At 42.6% G+C, this 18,053-nt stretch overlaps 1 protein-coding gene across 4 annotated transcripts in view; it reads left to right on the top strand.

Moving 5' to 3' along the window:
• The first annotated feature begins 4,470 nt into the window (after positions 1–4,470).
• The window catches only part of MAP1B (microtubule associated protein 1B), a 69,630-nt gene continuing 56,047 nt past the window's right edge, over positions 4,471–18,053 (top strand). For all 4 annotated transcript variants that reach the window (XM_027634679.1, XM_027634677.1, XM_027634678.1 and 1 more), the window contains exons 1-2: positions 4,471–4,868; positions 9,546–9,647. In XM_027634679.1, coding sequence (XP_027490480.1) covers positions 4,691–4,868; positions 9,546–9,647 — 280 coding nt within the window. In that variant the 5' untranslated portion in view covers positions 4,471–4,690. The remainder of the gene's footprint in view (positions 4,869–9,545; positions 9,648–18,053) is intronic.

Here is an 18,053-nt window from a genome sequence, read left to right as displayed (position 1 = left end):
CGTACTGACTGTCCCTCTGCACCTGTGCTGCTCTTGCGTGCTCTGCTGAGTTGCCCTAAAGGAGCATCACAGGGAGGAGACTCTGGGAGGTAAAGGCTGGACCATGTGGGGAGGGTAGAGCTGCTGACTGAGGGAAATGTGGAGTGTGGGGTCACACTCCACACTCCATGGGGGAGTGGGAGTATTGGGAGTGATGGTCACACTGGGAAGGCATTAGGTAAGGTAGGAAATGTTACAAGTATTATCTGCTATAATATTGGTGCCATATTCTTGACTTCATCAAGCATCAGGAAACACTTGTACATTGAGAGTGATGGAGCAGTAGCACAGGTTGCCCAGAGAGGTGATGGAGTCTCCATCTGTGGAGATACTCAAACCCCACTGAAACAGCTGTCAGAAACATACTGTAAGTGGCCCTGCTTGAGCAGAATTAGACAAGATGACCTCCAGAGATCCCTTCTGATGCCAGCTATTCTGTGATTCTGTCACTTCTGGTGTAGACTGGCAAAGCTTCATCTCTAGAAATTAGAGCTTCCTTCCTATCCTTATGAAATCCTACCCACTTTAGGAACGTGTTTCATGACACATTGTGCAGTCCTCTGATTGGCATTTCTCTCAGTGAAGACAGCCTTCTGAGACACTTCACTTTCAGTGAAGTTCTTAAATTCAAAGAATCATAGAATATTCTAAGTTGATAAGGACCCACAAGGATCGTCAAGTCCAACTCCTGCACAGGACCATCCCCAAGAGTCCCACTATGTGCCTGAAAGTATAGTCCAAGTGCTTCTTGAACTCAGACAGGCTTGGTGCTGTGACCACTTCCCTGGGGAGCCTATTTCAGTGCCCAGTGCTCTGGGTGAGGAACCTTTCCCAATATCCAATCCAAATCTTCCCTGAAACAGCTTCATGCCATTCCCTCTAGTCCTGTCAGTGGTCACCACAGAGGAGAGAGTGTGGTCCTCCTCCAGTGTCTGCTCCTCCAGTTCCCCTTGTGAGAAAGCTGTAGACTGTGATGAGGTCTTTGCTCAAACTCCTCCAGAATGAATAAACCAACTTATCTCTGACACTCCTCCTATGGCTTCCCCTCAAGGCCCTTCACCATCTTTGTTGCTCTCCTTTGGACACTAAGAGCTCAGTATCTTTCTTATATTGCAGTGCCCAAAACTGCACACAATATTCAAGGTGAGGCTGCCCCAGTGCAGAGCAGAGCAGGACAATCCCTTCCCTCAAGCGACTGAGGATGCTTTGTCTGATGCCCTCCAGGACATGGTTGGCCCTCCTGGCTGCCAGGGCACTGCTGACTCATATTCAACCCCCAGTCCCTTTCTGCAGCACTCCTCTCCACCTTCTCATTCCCCAGTCTGGATGTCAATTGATCTGAAGTAATCCCCATGGGTATGTAATTCTTTTTATGCCAGGAGTGACATTTGGCCTCAGACAAAGGGCCAACCTAAGGGTTTGTACATCACTGAAACCTCATTTAAAACTTGAAGACAGGACTTGAATGAAATCTGAGTATTAATGGGTAACAAATGGCACATACCACCAAGAATCATGTTTTAGATTTCAAGCACTTTATTTAAAACTGCCTCTTTGCTTTAAAAATTACTACATCTAAAAAATACAGCAATGTTTGACCATATTCAACTTGGGCACTCCAATTTGAACACACTAAAACAGTAAAACCAAACCAAAACATACAAAAGCCAGACAGGTGAAGGTCTCAATCACTGTCTCTCTGAAACAGCACGACATATTCCACAGTCCAACAATTTTGTTCTTTCTTCTACTGAAAAAAATCTATGTGATTTAGCTGTAGCTAGTCAGCTGGTATTGCTTTCAAACAGTGAGGGTCACTGGATACTAAGTCAGCTTTATGCAGCACATCTCCACATTTCACTGCGCAGTAGACCTGATGATATGCTCCATATTGCAGAATATAAATGGGTATCCAGATAGGGAAAGGTGATGACAAACAAATCTACCTGACTGAGATACCAAGAGGACAAGTCACAGTGTGAACCTGACCACAGAGTCAGGACCCTGCAGCTTCCTCAGAGACATGTTCAAGAGGTTAAAGCATCTTTTCTTGTCTACCTTCCATCTCAGATGATGTGGCATATGCTTTTGAATAGACAAGGGCAGAGGTCTGCATCTGTTGAAGAGCACAAGGCAGAAGACCATTTTCTTCTGAAGGCAACCTCTTGTCTTCAGAGTTTTAATGCGACACATCCTCCATCACAAGACAGTTTGACTGTAACAGTTCACCTTTTTTTATATACCGTATTCTAGCTGCACACTATTATGCAGTGCTGTATAAAATAGAAGACTACCTGAGCAAGCTATTTCAGACATAACTGTATTCCCTACGTATATGTAAGCGTTTTCTTCCCTGATAAAAAACATTCTATTCACCTCTTACTTCTCAAACTCACAGGCACCTTTCCAATTATGGATGTCTTAATTTTTCCTTAAAATCAGAAAGTGCTTAAAAGCATATATAATGCCTTTTGAGTACTGGTGTGCATTTCTCAGAGTATCATATTTAACCTGCTGTGCTCGTGATGCAAGTAATCATTTTACCTTCATGTCCAGGAACCATTATCAGTCTATTCTGCAACCAGTCGGCAAGTTCCCTTGGCAAGCCTCTTCCATGCTCCAGAGACTAGCTGCTCTTGTTGGTGATCAAAATAAAGGCACATCCCAGAGCTAGGTATTGCAGCGGGAGAAGCCTGAAGCTAGTTTTCTCCATGTGGCAAGTCTTGAGGGTATCTATAATTAGAATAGATTATTAGGGAGGGGGTCATACAGGACATGCCCACAAGGGGATGGACATTATACCATCCCATGGAAACTGACAGGATCAGTAAGGAAACAGTAAAGTCACAGTGGGGCTCAGATGAACAGGGGTACCCAAAAAGCAGTACTCTGTTCCTTTGAATACCTTGCAAACTTTAAAACTGCTGCTAGTTCTCCTGCATCTCTGCCATTGCATTTGTTCTATCAGCAGTGTCAGCTGTAGTGAAGAATGAGCTCCGATGCTCTTTACTACTGTGTCATCTCAGACACCTAATATGGCTGTAAAAATGCTTGTCTGTACTCTATAACCTTCAGACTAATGGCAGCTCAGAAAAAGAGTCTGCTTTTGATGCAACATCCAAATGCATCATGCCTTATAAGCCAAGGCTCTCAGGGCTGTAGTGATGCAGAGGAACTAGTCATATTAAAAACACTAGCTACTATAGACAGATACAATATTATGGACCAGCACGTTTAACACTGGTGTTTCAAACTTGGTAGTGACAACTTGAAATGCGTGTTAATAAGTCCACTGTGCCCTGGAACTAAGTACAAAGAAAACAGGTCTGATGTATTGGTTCATCCAGGCAAGCACTCCATTTCTGAGCAGCAGGCAGTGCATTTGAGCACCCAGTACTGGAAGAAGCTTCGCTCAGAGGAGTGTCTTCTTAGTCAGGGATCAGAGGTTACCTTAAAAAACAGGTTGTAAAAGTTTATATCCTTTCCTAGGTCACAATGAAATTTCTCCTGCATCATTTCAGCCATATAAACAAGAGATTTAGTGTATAGCAGTGCATTGCTTATGTCAGTAAAATGAGAGGAACATTTCACAGAGGATGGTTTATTTGACTTCTCTAAGCCATTTTAAGAGAGGGTAAAACACTTCTAGGAGGTGGTTATCTCTTCAGTGGGTCTCAGTGAGTGCTGGGGAGCAGTTTGTAATATCCACATGAAGGCAAATGAAACTTTTGGTTTTGTAACTGTAGAGGTTTTCCAATACCATTGGTCCCTGGAGTTGATTGAGCCTGGCAAAAATTTGTTATCCAAAACCTTTCGAACTTCTGGAGCTTTAAGAATATGGGTTTCAGCAGCTTGTCCAAAACCAGTGTTTTTCTGGTGTATGTCATATATCCATGGGCATTAAATATGTGCAGAAAGGCTATGTCTGAAATATTGTATTAAGCGAAATATTAAGTGAAAAAAGTTATCAAGAATATTTAAATTGCTGGGTGGGGGTGTGCATTTAAGTATGATTCAAATTTTGCTGCAGTGCTACAGCAAGATGCAGGAGAGAGGACTCTTGGCCTTGGGCAGTGGCACTGCTTTTCACCCATCGGCTGCTGGAGTCCCGATGCTGGCCTTCCCTGATAAGCTCCCCAGGTCTGCCAGGGCATCACCTGCGGCTCCTCACCACCCCCCTTCAAGGCTGGGACCCCCGGCGGGCCTCTGGGTGTCCAGCCCGGCAGGGTGACGCCCCGGCTGGTCCCGAGGAGCCAGGGACGCCGGGGCGCGGGGCGCGGGGCCGGGGCCGGGCGGGGCTGCGCGGGCCCGGGGTCCCACCGCCAGGGCCGGGAGCCGGGTACAGCCCTTGGCATCCCCTCGGGGCGTTGTTCGCCCCCCGCGTCCTTCCTGCTTCCGGGGGCCGCCGCGGGGAGGATTTGCCGCAGATGACATCAGCTGTGGATGCTGGAAAAGCGGCGGCGGCGGCGCGGAGGATGCGCCGGCTCCCCCCCTTCCTCCTCCTCCTCCTCACCATGTCCCTGCCCTGCACCGTCTCCGTATAAAAGCGCCGCCGCCTCCCCACCCGCCTTCACTCTCTCCCTGCTGCCTGCGGAGCCATCGCCGAGCGGCCCCTGTCCCCTCAGCGCCCCGGAGCCGCGGGGCGGAGGCGATGGCCACCGTGGTGGTGGAAGTGGACTCGGAGCCCTCCTGCAGCATCGCCAACCCCACCTCCACCTCGCCCAGCCTCTCTCACCGCTTCCTGGACAGCAAGTTTTACCTGCTGGTGGTCATCGGTGAGCTGGTGACCGAGGAGCACCTGCGGCGGGCCATCGCCAACATCGAGCGAGGTGAGGCGGCGGGAGCCACAGGCAGCGCCGCGACCCTCCCCGCCGGCGCGCTGCCCCTCCCTGGGCGCGGCCGGGGTCGCCCCCTGACACCCATCCCGCGCCAGCCGCCCAGCAGCGGTCTGCGGCTCTTCATTCCCGAGGGTCCCGCCGCAATATCCCAGCCGCCCCCCATCCTTCTCCGGCGGGGTGCGGGCGCGGTGGGGCGGTGGCTGCGGGAGCCGCAGCGAGCCCCCCGCCCGCCATGGCGGGGCGGAGGAGCCGGGCGGGAGCGCAGCGCCCGCCGCCCAGCCCGTCTGCCCGGAGACACCGGCGGGTGGGCGTGGCGCGGTCCGCACTGCGGTCCCGATGGCAGCCCGGGGCGGACAAAGGGCGGCTGAGGATGGGGTGGGTGGGCTGGAGCTGCGGAGTGGCTGCCGCCCGCAGTCCCCCGTTCCTCGCCGCCAGACCAAACCGGCGGGTTCAGGGCGTTTTCCCCCTCGGCGGCAGAGGCTGCGCGAGTGGGAGCGCAGCCGCGCCTTTGTGTCTAACTTTGGGTGGTGGGACTTTTCTCCCGTCTGGGGAATTTTTCAGGACCCAAGCTTTATATACGCATTTATGTATTCCAATAAAGATAACCCATGTGAGTAACAAGGCTATTACCTGAGTGCTCAGCCTCGTTACTGTCCGGCTGCGGACTGCTCTGACTCGGTATTTATTTGTCCTTTTTCTTTAAACAGCGATGCAGGATTGTATTGCAAGTGAAATGACAGTTTAATAAGTTTTCTTTGTGGTTTATGATACAACAGATTGCAGCGTATATGCAGAGAGGGGGAAAAAAACGTTGCAGTATTAGTGGAATGAAGCACAAAGAAAATTATTGCCAGAACCTGTAGTTTGTTAAACTCAGTTTATACCTGATTTTATATCATGCATTTTTTTGTTCTGGGCTGGAGAAAGCCGAGATTTCAGAAACCTGCTATTGTTAGAGGGAAGGAAGAGACCCTGGAACGGGGAATTGATAGCAGCCTTGTCATGTAGGTGTGGTTCAGCAGTACAGCTAGGACCTCATCTGTCTCTATTGTTGCTTTCTCAACCATTGTTGCTTTAGTTGGCTATTTCTCTGGATTCTTTTTCACGATGCCTTGTGGTAAAAGGCTTCCTCATCTCAGCTAACCAGTTTCTCCATGACCTGTTCATCTTTATTGCTACCATTGTCTCCTAGGAAGAACTACTGAGGCAGGTGCTTTGTCATTCAGAGCCTCTTCAGCACTGCACTTTCTTAATTCTGTCTAATTTTCAATCGTGTGAAAGTGAATTGGCTGCATTTTAATTAAATTGTTAAAATTTTAGAACAAGCTTAAAATTTCTTCCCTCAAAACAGCCAATACCCTTCCTCTGAAGAAATGCTCTTCAGTCTCTTCTTGAATCTTCTATTGCTGCTGCATAGCTCAGTTGGTGCTTTCTCCTGCCACTAAGCAAAACGCCCATTTACAGGTTTAGATATTCAAAGGGAACATTTTGGCTTTTTAATTCGTAATTTTGGATTAGAAGTCACCTTGCTGCTCCTAGTATCAGACCACCTGACTGAGATTTTTGCCTGCTGGGAGGAATCCTTCATGAAATTTTGAGGTACATTGTTCTGGATGAGAGTCTGAAGCTCTATCTACTTGAGACAAATATGGGCTCAGCAAATATCTTTCTCTTTGGAGAGTCTACTGTAGTGTGGAAAAAACCACTTCTTTCAACTTTTATGCTCAAAAGAGCTTTAAATGCATGTTGGTTCTTGATAACTCAGCCTCCCTGCCTTCTCTGGTACATCTCCTGAGTACCATCACTGAAAACTGTGGATTTGTGCACCAAACTGCAGAGCAACGTGTCGAAGAAAACATCTGCTGATAACACATCAGTGGCGTGATGCTACGCAACCTGGTGGAATGCAGAGTCATTTCTTAATATATCATGAGGAGGGAATGGCGTGGCAAGATGCATTTTCAGTAATTACATTTGGGATGCGGCTTTGCTAAGGGCACAGTCTTCCAACCCACTGTCCACCAAAAGAGAAGAAGGGAGTGAAGAGAAAGCTTCAAGTTTTTTCCACTGATTTGGCAAATGCTACTGGGTGTGCCCTGCCTGCTGTCTGATTAGTCCTGTGTCTAGTGTCAGTGCACCCTGAAGACTGCAGAAAGAAAGAAATAGCTCCACTTCAGCCATGTTTACAGCAGTTACGTCCATGCTATTAATGATCTACATCATTGGATTGACCTTGGATTTTAGTTCCAGGTTTACCTTCATTCTACCCCAGACCTTATTTTGTTATATCAAGTATTTAATACATTATGCTACTCTGTAATGTACATGCATAATTTTTGCATCCAGACTGCTGAATGATGCGGTGGCAGATTTGGGACATTCTATCCAAATGTCCAGCTTCGGCTTCTAGGACTTCTGCGTGCATAGGGCATATAGGCTTTCTTTAAACTGTTTATTTGTTTTTCTTTTTTTTCCTATTTATTTTGTGTTGAGTCCCGTATTTTGGACATTGCCTGGCTCAGCGTTCTTGATTACATCTAGTCAGAATCTTATCCCTTGTGTTTGCGACAAAAACAGCTAGGCATAGTGGACAGGTCCTATCATTAGCAGCATTGCTGAATCATAGTCCGTATCGCTTAACTGACCTCCAGAGAGCTTCGTAGTCTCTCCACACAAGCTTGGTGTGATAGGCCAGTGAGCTGTTTATCTTCAGGCTTCTTGAAATTCAGCATTCATTCATTCAGCATACTTCAACTTTATGATCAATGCTGGTTTAACAGTTATAGTTTTCATATACGCTCTGTGTATGGTATTATATCATCCTTGCTTTCTTGCTCTGAAATATTCCAACACCTGGAAAATATTAAAGTCTGTTGAGCTGTCTTTGTCTGCCAAAACTTGCCCCAAAAATGCACCATATGGCCAAGAGATTTTTGATAAAAGAAAATAAGGAGACTTGCAGAAGAAGCTTGCTGCTTATGCCTCAGAACAATGATGCATCATTCAGAAAGTGGAGGTGGCTGGTTATAGCTGAGTTATTTTTCTCAAGTGGTTATACATAATATTGTATTTTCAAATTTTTCCAGAGATTCAAGTGGTAGCCACTTAATAGCTCATAGCATATTACAATAGTAAGCATGCTTCTACGTGGACTTAGATTCTGACAAGGAAAAGCCATGGATGCATTCTCCTTGAAGAGGCTTCAGGCTGTTGAAATGCAGATGTTCATATTTGCATGGGGAACCTATTCAGAGCTGCAGTGGGAGACTGGCACTGTAGATCTGGTTTCTCTGCTATTCCCTCTCTTCTTCTCATCATTCAACCCAGCAACATGGCTTCTGCCATCTAAGCCCTGATGTTTCTGCTGGCTTGAAACAAAATGTATAACATGGGAAGTGGCATTGACAGTAACATCCTGAAACCCTGACAGAGTTACCAGCAGTGTTAGTGCTAGACTCATGGTAAGGGGTTGTCCACACACCTCTCCAGGCATCCCCTTGTCAAACCCCAAAGTGGTTTAACAACGATTTCATGCAAAGGCATGGTCAAGCATGTGGGGAGGGGCCACCAGACACTTCCTCACCAACAATCCCTTTTATGTTTGCCAGTTAATTTGTGTGAATTTAATGATGTTCTTTTAGAACAAAAGAAAATTAGTGTAATTTTGATTTTCAGAATTGCAGCTGTGCCTGGACTGACCTGTAGTGCTGCTGCCTGATCATTTTTTCAAAACCAGAAGATTTTTCATAACAATTTCAAAACAAGCAAATGATAGAAAGATCTAAAGCATGTTCTCCTGTTGGTGTTTTAATTTGGTGTTTTTTTTCTGTTTGTTTGGTTGGTTTTGGGTGGTGGGTTTTTTGGGGTGTTTTTTTGGTTGTTTTTTTAATTAGCCATCAAAATCTTATGAAAAAAAATAGAAACTTGTCTTTTGGCTGTAATGCCTTTTTTTTTTCCTGGTCAAATTTCAATCCTTAAAAATATATTTTGGAACAATACATTTTTTGGTTATACATGTGTCAAGAGTCTCATGTTCTAAGTAACTGGGGGGGAAAAGCAGTAGGGATCAGCAATGTGCTGTTTAGTTTTTAAAAGAAAAAAGATCAAGCATAGCATTTTTAAATCACAAAACTAGAGTTTTGACACTTCATAAATAAAAGATAACAAATTTTAATTTAAAATATGGGATGCTTCAAAGCTTTTGAATGAAGTCAGCAATTTAATACTTTATATTTAAATATTAATTAGCAACATGCTATGTAATGTTGTCTTTTTTTTTTTCCTCAGAAGAGCAATATGCAATGTGACAAAAGTGTCCTCTGAGTGATTCACTCTTTCAGTTTTGTAAGCCTGTGTATTTCTATTTTAAAGTCAAGCTAGGGACATTGGTGACTTATTGTAAAATGGCTACGAGGGTATGGGACCAGCAGTACTAAAGCTTAAAGAATGGTCACCTTTTGGAAGGCAGATTTACTCTTTTTGATTCCTGCCAGAGTCTTCTTAGCACTCAGCACATTCTGAAAAATAGCAGTGTGCCTTGAAAGGAAGCGAGGCTGGGTTTGGCATTTAGAAATATGCAAATAGCCTGGATGCAAATGGAGACATACTCAGTTAAAACTTCCAGTGCTCATGTTTCAAGCTAGATGTGTTTTGTATTTTGAATTTTAGGAATCCGGTCATGGGACACAAACTTGGTCGAATGCAACTTGGATCAAGAACTGAAACTTTTTGTGTCTCGCCATTCAGCTCGATTCTCTCCTGAAGTTCGAGGTGAGTTTAAGAGCAGAACTAATAAATTACATTGGTTTTAGGGCCTTATTAAAGTTAAGAAAACTTACCTTTTTGACTGATCACTTTCTTTATGTAGCACCAATTTAGTAGCCCCAGATACTGAAGCTTATTGTAGTAGGTAGAATACATACAAAAAAATAACCTGAAAGGTTTGCTCTACGTTTTGATGGAGCCAGAACTGATGTCACAGCTGTTGCACAAGTGCAGCTCAAGCCCTATGTTTCTTCCCAAGGGACATGGACTTTTCTCTTCCTTAGTATGAAAAGCTGAGTTGTGGTGAGTCTACCTTCACTCACAGTAACTTTCTTTGGCTTGTATGAGGAAATTTGTAGGGCTCATAAGACTAAAACTCTTTTGCTACCTTTTTTCAAGCCTGTCCTTCCTGTCAAGGATTCATACAATAAAGTGAAACATTTGTTTTCCAATTTGGTGAAGTGTAAAATTTGGTTTTGTTCTGGTTGTATGGAAATCAAGTGTTTGGTAAGTTTTGTAAGATTTCATTTCTCTAATACAAATGCTGAGTGAGTATGGATGAAATTAATCAACGTTCTCATGTAAAAATATCTGACCTTCAACGAGTAGTAGAGATTGTTCTCCTTGATGGAATCACTGTGGCCATGTGCACATTGACTAGTACAACCTAGTACTGATGCATGTTATAAATCCAGCTTCAGGGGTATCTCTTAAGTGGTGAAAAAGGGCGATGAAATGTTGTATCTCGCTACTACATCACATTCCTAAAGCCTGTTGGTATACATTGCTGACAAAGAGATCCTGATGCCATGTTAGTATGACAGCACTGATCTCGTGGTTTTGAACAATGTGAAAAAATGTCTTGTGTAACTAGTTTTTCTTCTTGCAGCATAAATTAAGGTAGTTTTTTCTGTATCTTCCCATATGTATAGAGAGTAAAATATTGTCAGAGTTAAGAAAACAGTTACATACCTCTATGATTCTTCCTCTGGTTTGAAAACCATCAGAACTAATACAACAACACACAGCACGAAGATTTTGACTCAAGGCAAAATCTTGGGAGTAAACTCAGGCCTAGTATACATGCCTTTCATTTCAGTTTAAATGTCATGAAGCCAATTCATATTCTTGGTCACACTAGTTGCTTTGTTTTTACAGAGAGGGGATTTATTTTTAAGGAAGGCAAAATGCAATGCATCCCATTTTTAGCATGTGTGTGTTTTACTTTAAAACTTCAGGGAGACAAAAAGATTCCGTGTTTCTCCTGTAGCAAAAATATTACAGCATGTCTAATATTTTTACTGTCTTGTTTAGATGACACATTCTGGTACCACTGCATAAATTAAAATAAAGAAAATACTCTTATTTCATATGATAAATAATATTATCATCCCCTTTTCAACAGAAAGAATGTAGAATTGTTTGCGAATTTTTCTCTAGGAATTGTATTTTTGGTTGATTTTTTTTTCCTTGTTTGTCTAGACTTGGCTGTTTAGTCTGTCATTGTGTTGAATTACAGCTTAATTGCATGTGACTGGAATTCATCAACATCTCTGACAAGCAGAAATGAATGTATTTTTCACCACTGCTTAATCTTTAAACAAGAAACTGCGAAAATCTATGTTTAAAGAGAATTAAGGGAAGCTGAAACTTGAATAAAGGCAATATCCAGGCACAAAGCTATCCCTCTTAACCAACTTTTGTGTCTAAAATTTTCTGGAGAAGCCCATTTGCATCTCTAGAATCCCCATGTACAGATCAGAGGATCATTTATTTTAGTTTCTCTGCTGGTTTCTGATGTTGAATTAGAGAAACATGAGGCTCCTTTGCATCCTCTCTACTGTTTGGCAGAGAAAAGGTTTCCTTGTTGCCATTTTTTAAAATAATGTTTCAGAATCTTTGATTTCTATTACAGCACCCAAATGTTGAATTCTGGGTGTTTAGCTGCTGAAATGGTCAGCTTTCATACTAAAGAAATGATTGTAAGTACATGTTCTCTTATGGTCTCAAACTCAGAAATTCTGTGGGATTTAGGTAACTAGGTGACCTTTTGTCCAAGGGAAGTATTCATCCAAGGTGATGGTTTGTCTATGGAATGTAATTAAACAGCTTTTTTTCCAGCCCTTTGAGACCGAAGTCTTTGTGTGACTCGCATGTAGGGACAGTTTACTCTTGAGGAAGGCTCCTACTGTAGTCAGGTCTGCCTGCTGACTGAAGCCTGTTTGATTATCATGTTTAATTATGGTAATTGCAGTGTTGGCTCAGTACATGCTTCTATGCTTTTCAGAACAGCTCGAGGATACGCACAGCAGCAATGTGAAGGGTAGGGCTCGTTCACCAAAAGGAACCTTGGAGGAAATGTGGCCAATTCTGTCCTCATGACATATGCCTGTGATGTCGAAGGAGAAACATACAAGAGATTATCTCTGTCAAAGCATTCCTGTGTTTTCACTTAAAGAATTTAAGGTCTAATCCTTCTCACTGTGTACTGGATAGCAATGTACATACTGATACTGCAGGGAGCATGACTGGATCCAAACACTTTTTTTGTGTTCTTTTCAAGAGAATGGGTTGTCACAGTGGTATTTGTGCACATTGTATTTAGCTGTTGCGCAATTTATGGGTGATTTATGATTCCTGAAGAATAGGATTCAGATTGGAAATGCCAGAAGATCTTTTCTGCTATCTTGTGAAGGAACTGAGTTAGCAGGCTCCTTAATAATAACAACAAATCTTGGAGAGATGATGTCAGGTGCTGGTGAAAAATGAGTAGCACAACTAATTAAGTGGTTGCAAAAACGACAGGCAACATGACTTTAAAAGGGCTACTCCAGTAGTGCCTCTGTTTTCTCTGTCATGTAATGATAACTTCCATCTTATGTTAATGTCAAAAGGACAAAAAATGCAAACAATGAATTATAATGTACAAGCTGGAGAAGGAACTGTGCATCTGGTAGTGAGGCAGAGAAAATGGAGAGTCTTGGAAAGAGCTCCATTGAAATTGCAGCTGCACTTACCAATCTTTTCTTAATTAATGAGAAACTTTCAGCTGAATAAAGCAGCTTCACAAAAGACTAAGTAAATGGATTTAGGGGCGTGGGGGAGTGTGAAGCCAGTGAGGGCCCCTCTGTAAGACTTCCACACTGCCATTTTGTCTCTCAGTCTCTACCTGGGAATATTTGACTGTTGCTTTGGTGTATGTTCAAGCCCTTGTCTAGATGAAATCCATTTAATTTAAATAGCTGTTTAGTAGCTAGTCACCCCAAACATTCTAATAAATACTGCTCAATCTTTGTCCTTTGTACATTGTCCTGTGGTTACCAAGAACATGTGTGTTTCCTATCTGAACAATACCAGGAGGCCTCCTGTTGCCCATAAGCCAGTACAGACGCCTACAGCTGACTTAAGTGACTCCTTCCTTACCTGTGCCTAAGCCTTTATAACTGGCAGCTTGCCTGCAGCCAGGGGGCACCTTGGCAAAGTGTGAGACATGTTTGATTTTCTTTTGGTAGCCACCTGCAGCAGCAACAGCAGTGAGCTTTCTTCCGTCAGGCTTCCTAAAGAAAGGTCATGGTCCTCTGAAACTGTGATTGTCCCAAAAAGCCTCAATAACTTCCATTCTGAAAGTTACCACTTCGAAAGTTACTGTTTAGGACTGCTAGTAACCTGTGGGGAATAACCTGTGGAGAATTTTTGGATCTAGGAGTGTTGGTCATCAATGACCACAGCTTCATACTTTGCCAAAATGCTGTATAGTCCTATTGCCTTTGTCAAAGTAGATCTAAATCCAGTTAACATCGCACCTAGTAGCTTGCAATGTGAGCTCATGAAGTCACTGATAAAATCCTAAAGGGCATGGTTTTAATGCTGATTTACTGAAAACTCCAGTTTGCCAAAATTTGTCAAGTCAGAGTACGTAGGTACTTAAGCAAAACCTATCACTTGGAAGAAAGAAAAGACAAGAAGGCCAGACCAGATTTCTCAGGTAGTATCAGAGTACCATCACTAAATGTCTAGGAATTAATTTTGGTTAATATTTCAAGTAGTCTGGTATGCACATTTAGGTATATGCTATAAATATGATTCTTCTGATATTAGAGACTATGGATAGCTGGAATATCTATTGAGTGGAGTCATTTTACCTCATTATGCATTTGCAGAGATTAATTTTAGTTGCATACTAGACTTGTTTTGTGTCTCTTAAATATTTGTGCCTTGGAAGAAAGAAAATGGAGGCAGACTAGGACTTGAAAAGTGAATTGAGCTGAGTCACGCAGCAGTGGCTGTGAATGGTGTCCCTGCAGAGTGACCTGCAGCTGCCAGTGGTCCAGGGCTGCGGCAGTGGTGCTGCCCACGGCACAAGGCCAGGGAGCTCCAGGTCCTTGTGGAGGCTCTCGGTTGGGGAGCTCTGGACTGCTGGTGAGATTTTTTTTTTTTTTTAGAGGTATCCTAGGATTTTGATGGTTCAGGAGAGAATTACAATGTAACAGCTATATGTTGTGGATACAAGAATTGTCAAAACCTTTTCTTAGTAGTAATCAAAATTCCAGAGGTGGGCTAATAAGGGACTTTATTGTCTTTTTTCAAGTGAGTGTTATTGCACTTATGTGACAATCATTTTGGGATTGACTTCCATTTCTTCTTTTTTTAGTCAAGATCTCAAAGAAAATTAGCATGAATTTACATTGCTGCCAAAATACCAGTACCTGCTGATGCTAAGCTGTTAGCATGAGTCAGCAAAATTACTGAGGGGTTATTTTTGAATGCTGCGTATCATGAGTATATACAATGAGTTCAATAGTCTTAGAATAGCTCACATGTTATGAGAATAGATTTTTGACCTGTGTGAGGCAGCTACCAGAGGAATGGGATTAAGTTAGTTATGAATAATGATAGAATTTTAACCGCATTATGAAATTTGAATTCCCATTCCTCTTTATTAGAATGATAATTAAGCATAACTAATGGTATGTTCACAAAGGTTATTTTATTAAGGGTTATCTTACAGAATTATAATTCCTTATTTGTCCCTTGTGAGATTCCTCAATCTTTCTTTGTAAGGTTTTGTTTATGTGGGATTTCTGAAACTGAAAACTTCAACAGTATTTTGTTTTTGACCCCTGCCCAGTATCATTTAGATGACCTACCTCTCATCTCTTCCATCATGGATTTATAATAAATGTATAACCAGAATATCATTGCTACTTCTTAAATCTAATATCTGTTTGTCATGAGCAACATTTTTCTCAGATGTCTGTTTTTCTTAATTTTGTAAAGACTTACCATTTTAATTGTCTGGATTTTGTGTTACTTTCTCGTCTAGTTTATCAGTTATTGAGAGAAACATTAAATGTTTTAATTGGACTTTATAATGAGAAGAGACTTGATCCAAAGGCCACTGAAATAATTGGATTGGACTTTGGATTAGAGAAAATGCTATCTAGTATTTTGAAGGTAGAACAAGAACCAAATTATCACATAGTGAGGGAGAAAGTGAACATTTTAACTCCTTTCTTGCCAGACAAAAATGTTACTTTATTTGCAGTGAACTATGTACTACTATACTTAGAAATATGACCAGACCCAGGTAAGAAGAGTTGAGACACTCCTTGTCTCTAGCCTGAGTGGAATGGAGAGCACATGGTTATCTCTGCTGCCAGCTACAGAATGAGAGTTGCTACTGTGGCTCCTGGTATCAGCCTTGTCTGTAAAACTTGTCTATAATGGTGACATGAGTCACTGTCCTGTGTCCCTATGCCCCTGTCTCCTGCATAGCTGTGTGTGGGACATTCTGCCCATTGGAACTCTGGAAAGCTTGGGGTTTTATTTAAAACAAACAATCAAAAAACTCACAAAAAAGCCTGAAAACCAAGCAAAAAACCCTCTTCCAATGAGATTAACCATATTTTTAGGCTGTGTAATCTGAGTGATTCTAGTGAGCCACGGAGACTTTCACCTGGAAGTCAATTCCTCACTGCCAATGGCAGCCTTTGGAAGCTGTACCAGTTTTATGGCAGTTCTGTAGCTCTTCTGGAGAAAAGGCTGATCCCAGCTTTGGTTCCCATATCCTGACTCACAAATAAGCTTATTTAGGTTTTGTAAGCTCTTTATGGTGGATTGAGTATCCCCTTCACCTCTGAGAGAGTGGAAAGAGCAAAAGTAAGAAAATGCATAAATCCAGATAAAGGTGAATTAACAGATGAAAGAAAAAAGGACAAAAAACCCCCCAAAAAACCCAACCAAAGCCAAAACCAAACCAGCAAGCACAGTGAAGGAAATTGCTCAGCACCTCACACAGGCAAACTAATGCCCAGCCAGTCTTTAAACAGTCACCACCTTGATAACTAAAACCCTCACCTTCTTCCTCTACTCCAGCTTTTGTTGTTGAGCATGATATTATATGGTATGGAACATGTCTTTGGCCAGCTTATCTTAGCTGTCCCAGCTTTGTCTCTTCTCAAATTCTTGTCCACCCCCAGCCCACTCACTGGTGGATGGAGTGGGGAAAAAGAAGTTTGATGTTGTCTGAGCACTGTTCAGCAGCAGCCAAAACACTGGTGTTATCAACACTGTTCTAGACTCAAATTCAAAACATGGCACTTTACTGACTGCTGTGAAGAAAGTTAAGTCAATCCCAGTGAGAAATACTAAACTCTTCTAGAAACTCTGTAGCTTGCATAACAGACAAACTTAGAAAATAATTTTTTTGCTCATTTTTAATATGTGACCAGTACTTTAAATAGATATAGGGGGCAAACCTTCAAGAGTATTTCAGGACAGGATTTAATGCTTGTCTCAAACTAATAATTCAGTGGCATTACTCATAATAATTTGTAGAGTGCCATTGATTCTTTCAAACTTATCATTACTAGCTGCAAAGCTCAAATTCTAAAAGTTCATTAGATGTGGAAGATTTAAATATTTTTCAATACTAATTAGGCTTTCATACATTTAACATTTTGAAGGAACTTCATAAATTTTAATCTTACAACAGGAAGTTTTAAATAATTCCATTCTTATTCCATTTCAATCCACTCTATATTAAAAAAAACCGAAATGGTATTTCATTTGTTTTTTTATTATGTTCTACAATGTGAATTGCTATCAGATGAAAACACGTCACCTTTCAACATAACACAGGAAAGACACTGAAGTCACCGAAAAGAAATCCAAATGGAGATGACATTAATATTTAAGGAACTCTTTAAAAAGTAGGGATTGGCTTCTTTGATCATAGCACCATCTCAGGTGCATAACTAGTTTGACTGCACCATTTGCATTGCTGAGGAGTCCCTAGCAGTAGTAGTTGCTCTGCACCTAACAACCTTCTGTACCTATTAAAGCCTGTAATTATAACAAGAATCACATTTTGTCTTCAGCTTTGGTGGGATAATGTCATTGTATATCAAAGGTGGCCTAACCAAAGCTCATCTCCCCCTTCACCTGGTTGGTTAACTGCGGCCAACGGGCATCTAATGTGGTCACACAAAGATCAAAAGACAAAGGCATACACCTGCCTCCAAAGGTGTAACCAAATTGACTCTCGCATGGTGGAACATAAGAACCATGCTTGATACTGTGGATAGTGGACATCCTGAGCGTCACTCTGCCCTAATTGCCCACGAACTGTCATGTCTCAGCATCGACATTGCTGCTCTCAGTGAAGTTCGTCTCCACGAGGAAGGCAGCCTCAGAGAACAGCGTGCCGGTTATACACTCTTTTAGTCAGGTAAACCCAGAACCGAAAGGCATCTCTCAGGAGTTGGCTTCATGATTAGAAGAGCTCTATGGGCTGGAACTCAGCTTAAAGAACACTGAAGTTCTCCATCAACCTGCACCTCAGGAAGTCTTCCATCATCCCCATATCACCATTGGCAAATCAGAGCTCAGATCAGTCCAACAGTTTAATTACCTAGGTAGCCTCATCTCCTTGGATGGTAAGATTGACGGGGAGATAGACAGCAGGTTAGCAAAGGCATACAGTGCTTTCGGAAAGCTTCATAAAAGAGTTTGGCAAAATAAACACTTGAAGAAGAGCACAAAGATCAGTGTTTACCGGGCCATCGTGCTGTCTACTCTTTTATATGGGTTGGAATCATGGGTCATCTACTGCCACCACCTGCATCTCCTAGAACACTTCCACCAGCGCTGTCTCCGTACAATCCTAAACATCCACTGGTCAGATTATGTGACCAATATGTCTATTCTAGAACAAGCAGCAGTCACAAGTATAGAGGCCATGCTGATGAGAACACAGCTGCATTGGGCAGGACGCATCTCCAGGATGAAGGACCACCGCCTCCCTAAGATTGTGCTCTGTGGTGAACTTGCCACTGGCTGCCGCACGAGAGGAGCCCCGAAGAGAAGATACAAGGACTCCCTGAAACAACATCTCAGCCTTGGCCATATTGA

Source organism: Corapipo altera, unplaced genomic scaffold (assembly GCF_003945725.1).
Source record: "Corapipo altera isolate COAL_440 unplaced genomic scaffold, ASM394572v1 61411, whole genome shotgun sequence".
In the NCBI taxonomy this organism is placed as follows: Eukaryota; Metazoa; Chordata; class Aves; order Passeriformes; family Pipridae; genus Corapipo; species Corapipo altera.
The sequence above is the reverse complement of the archived record's forward strand: the minus strand, read 5'-3'. Positions and strand labels throughout refer to the sequence as shown.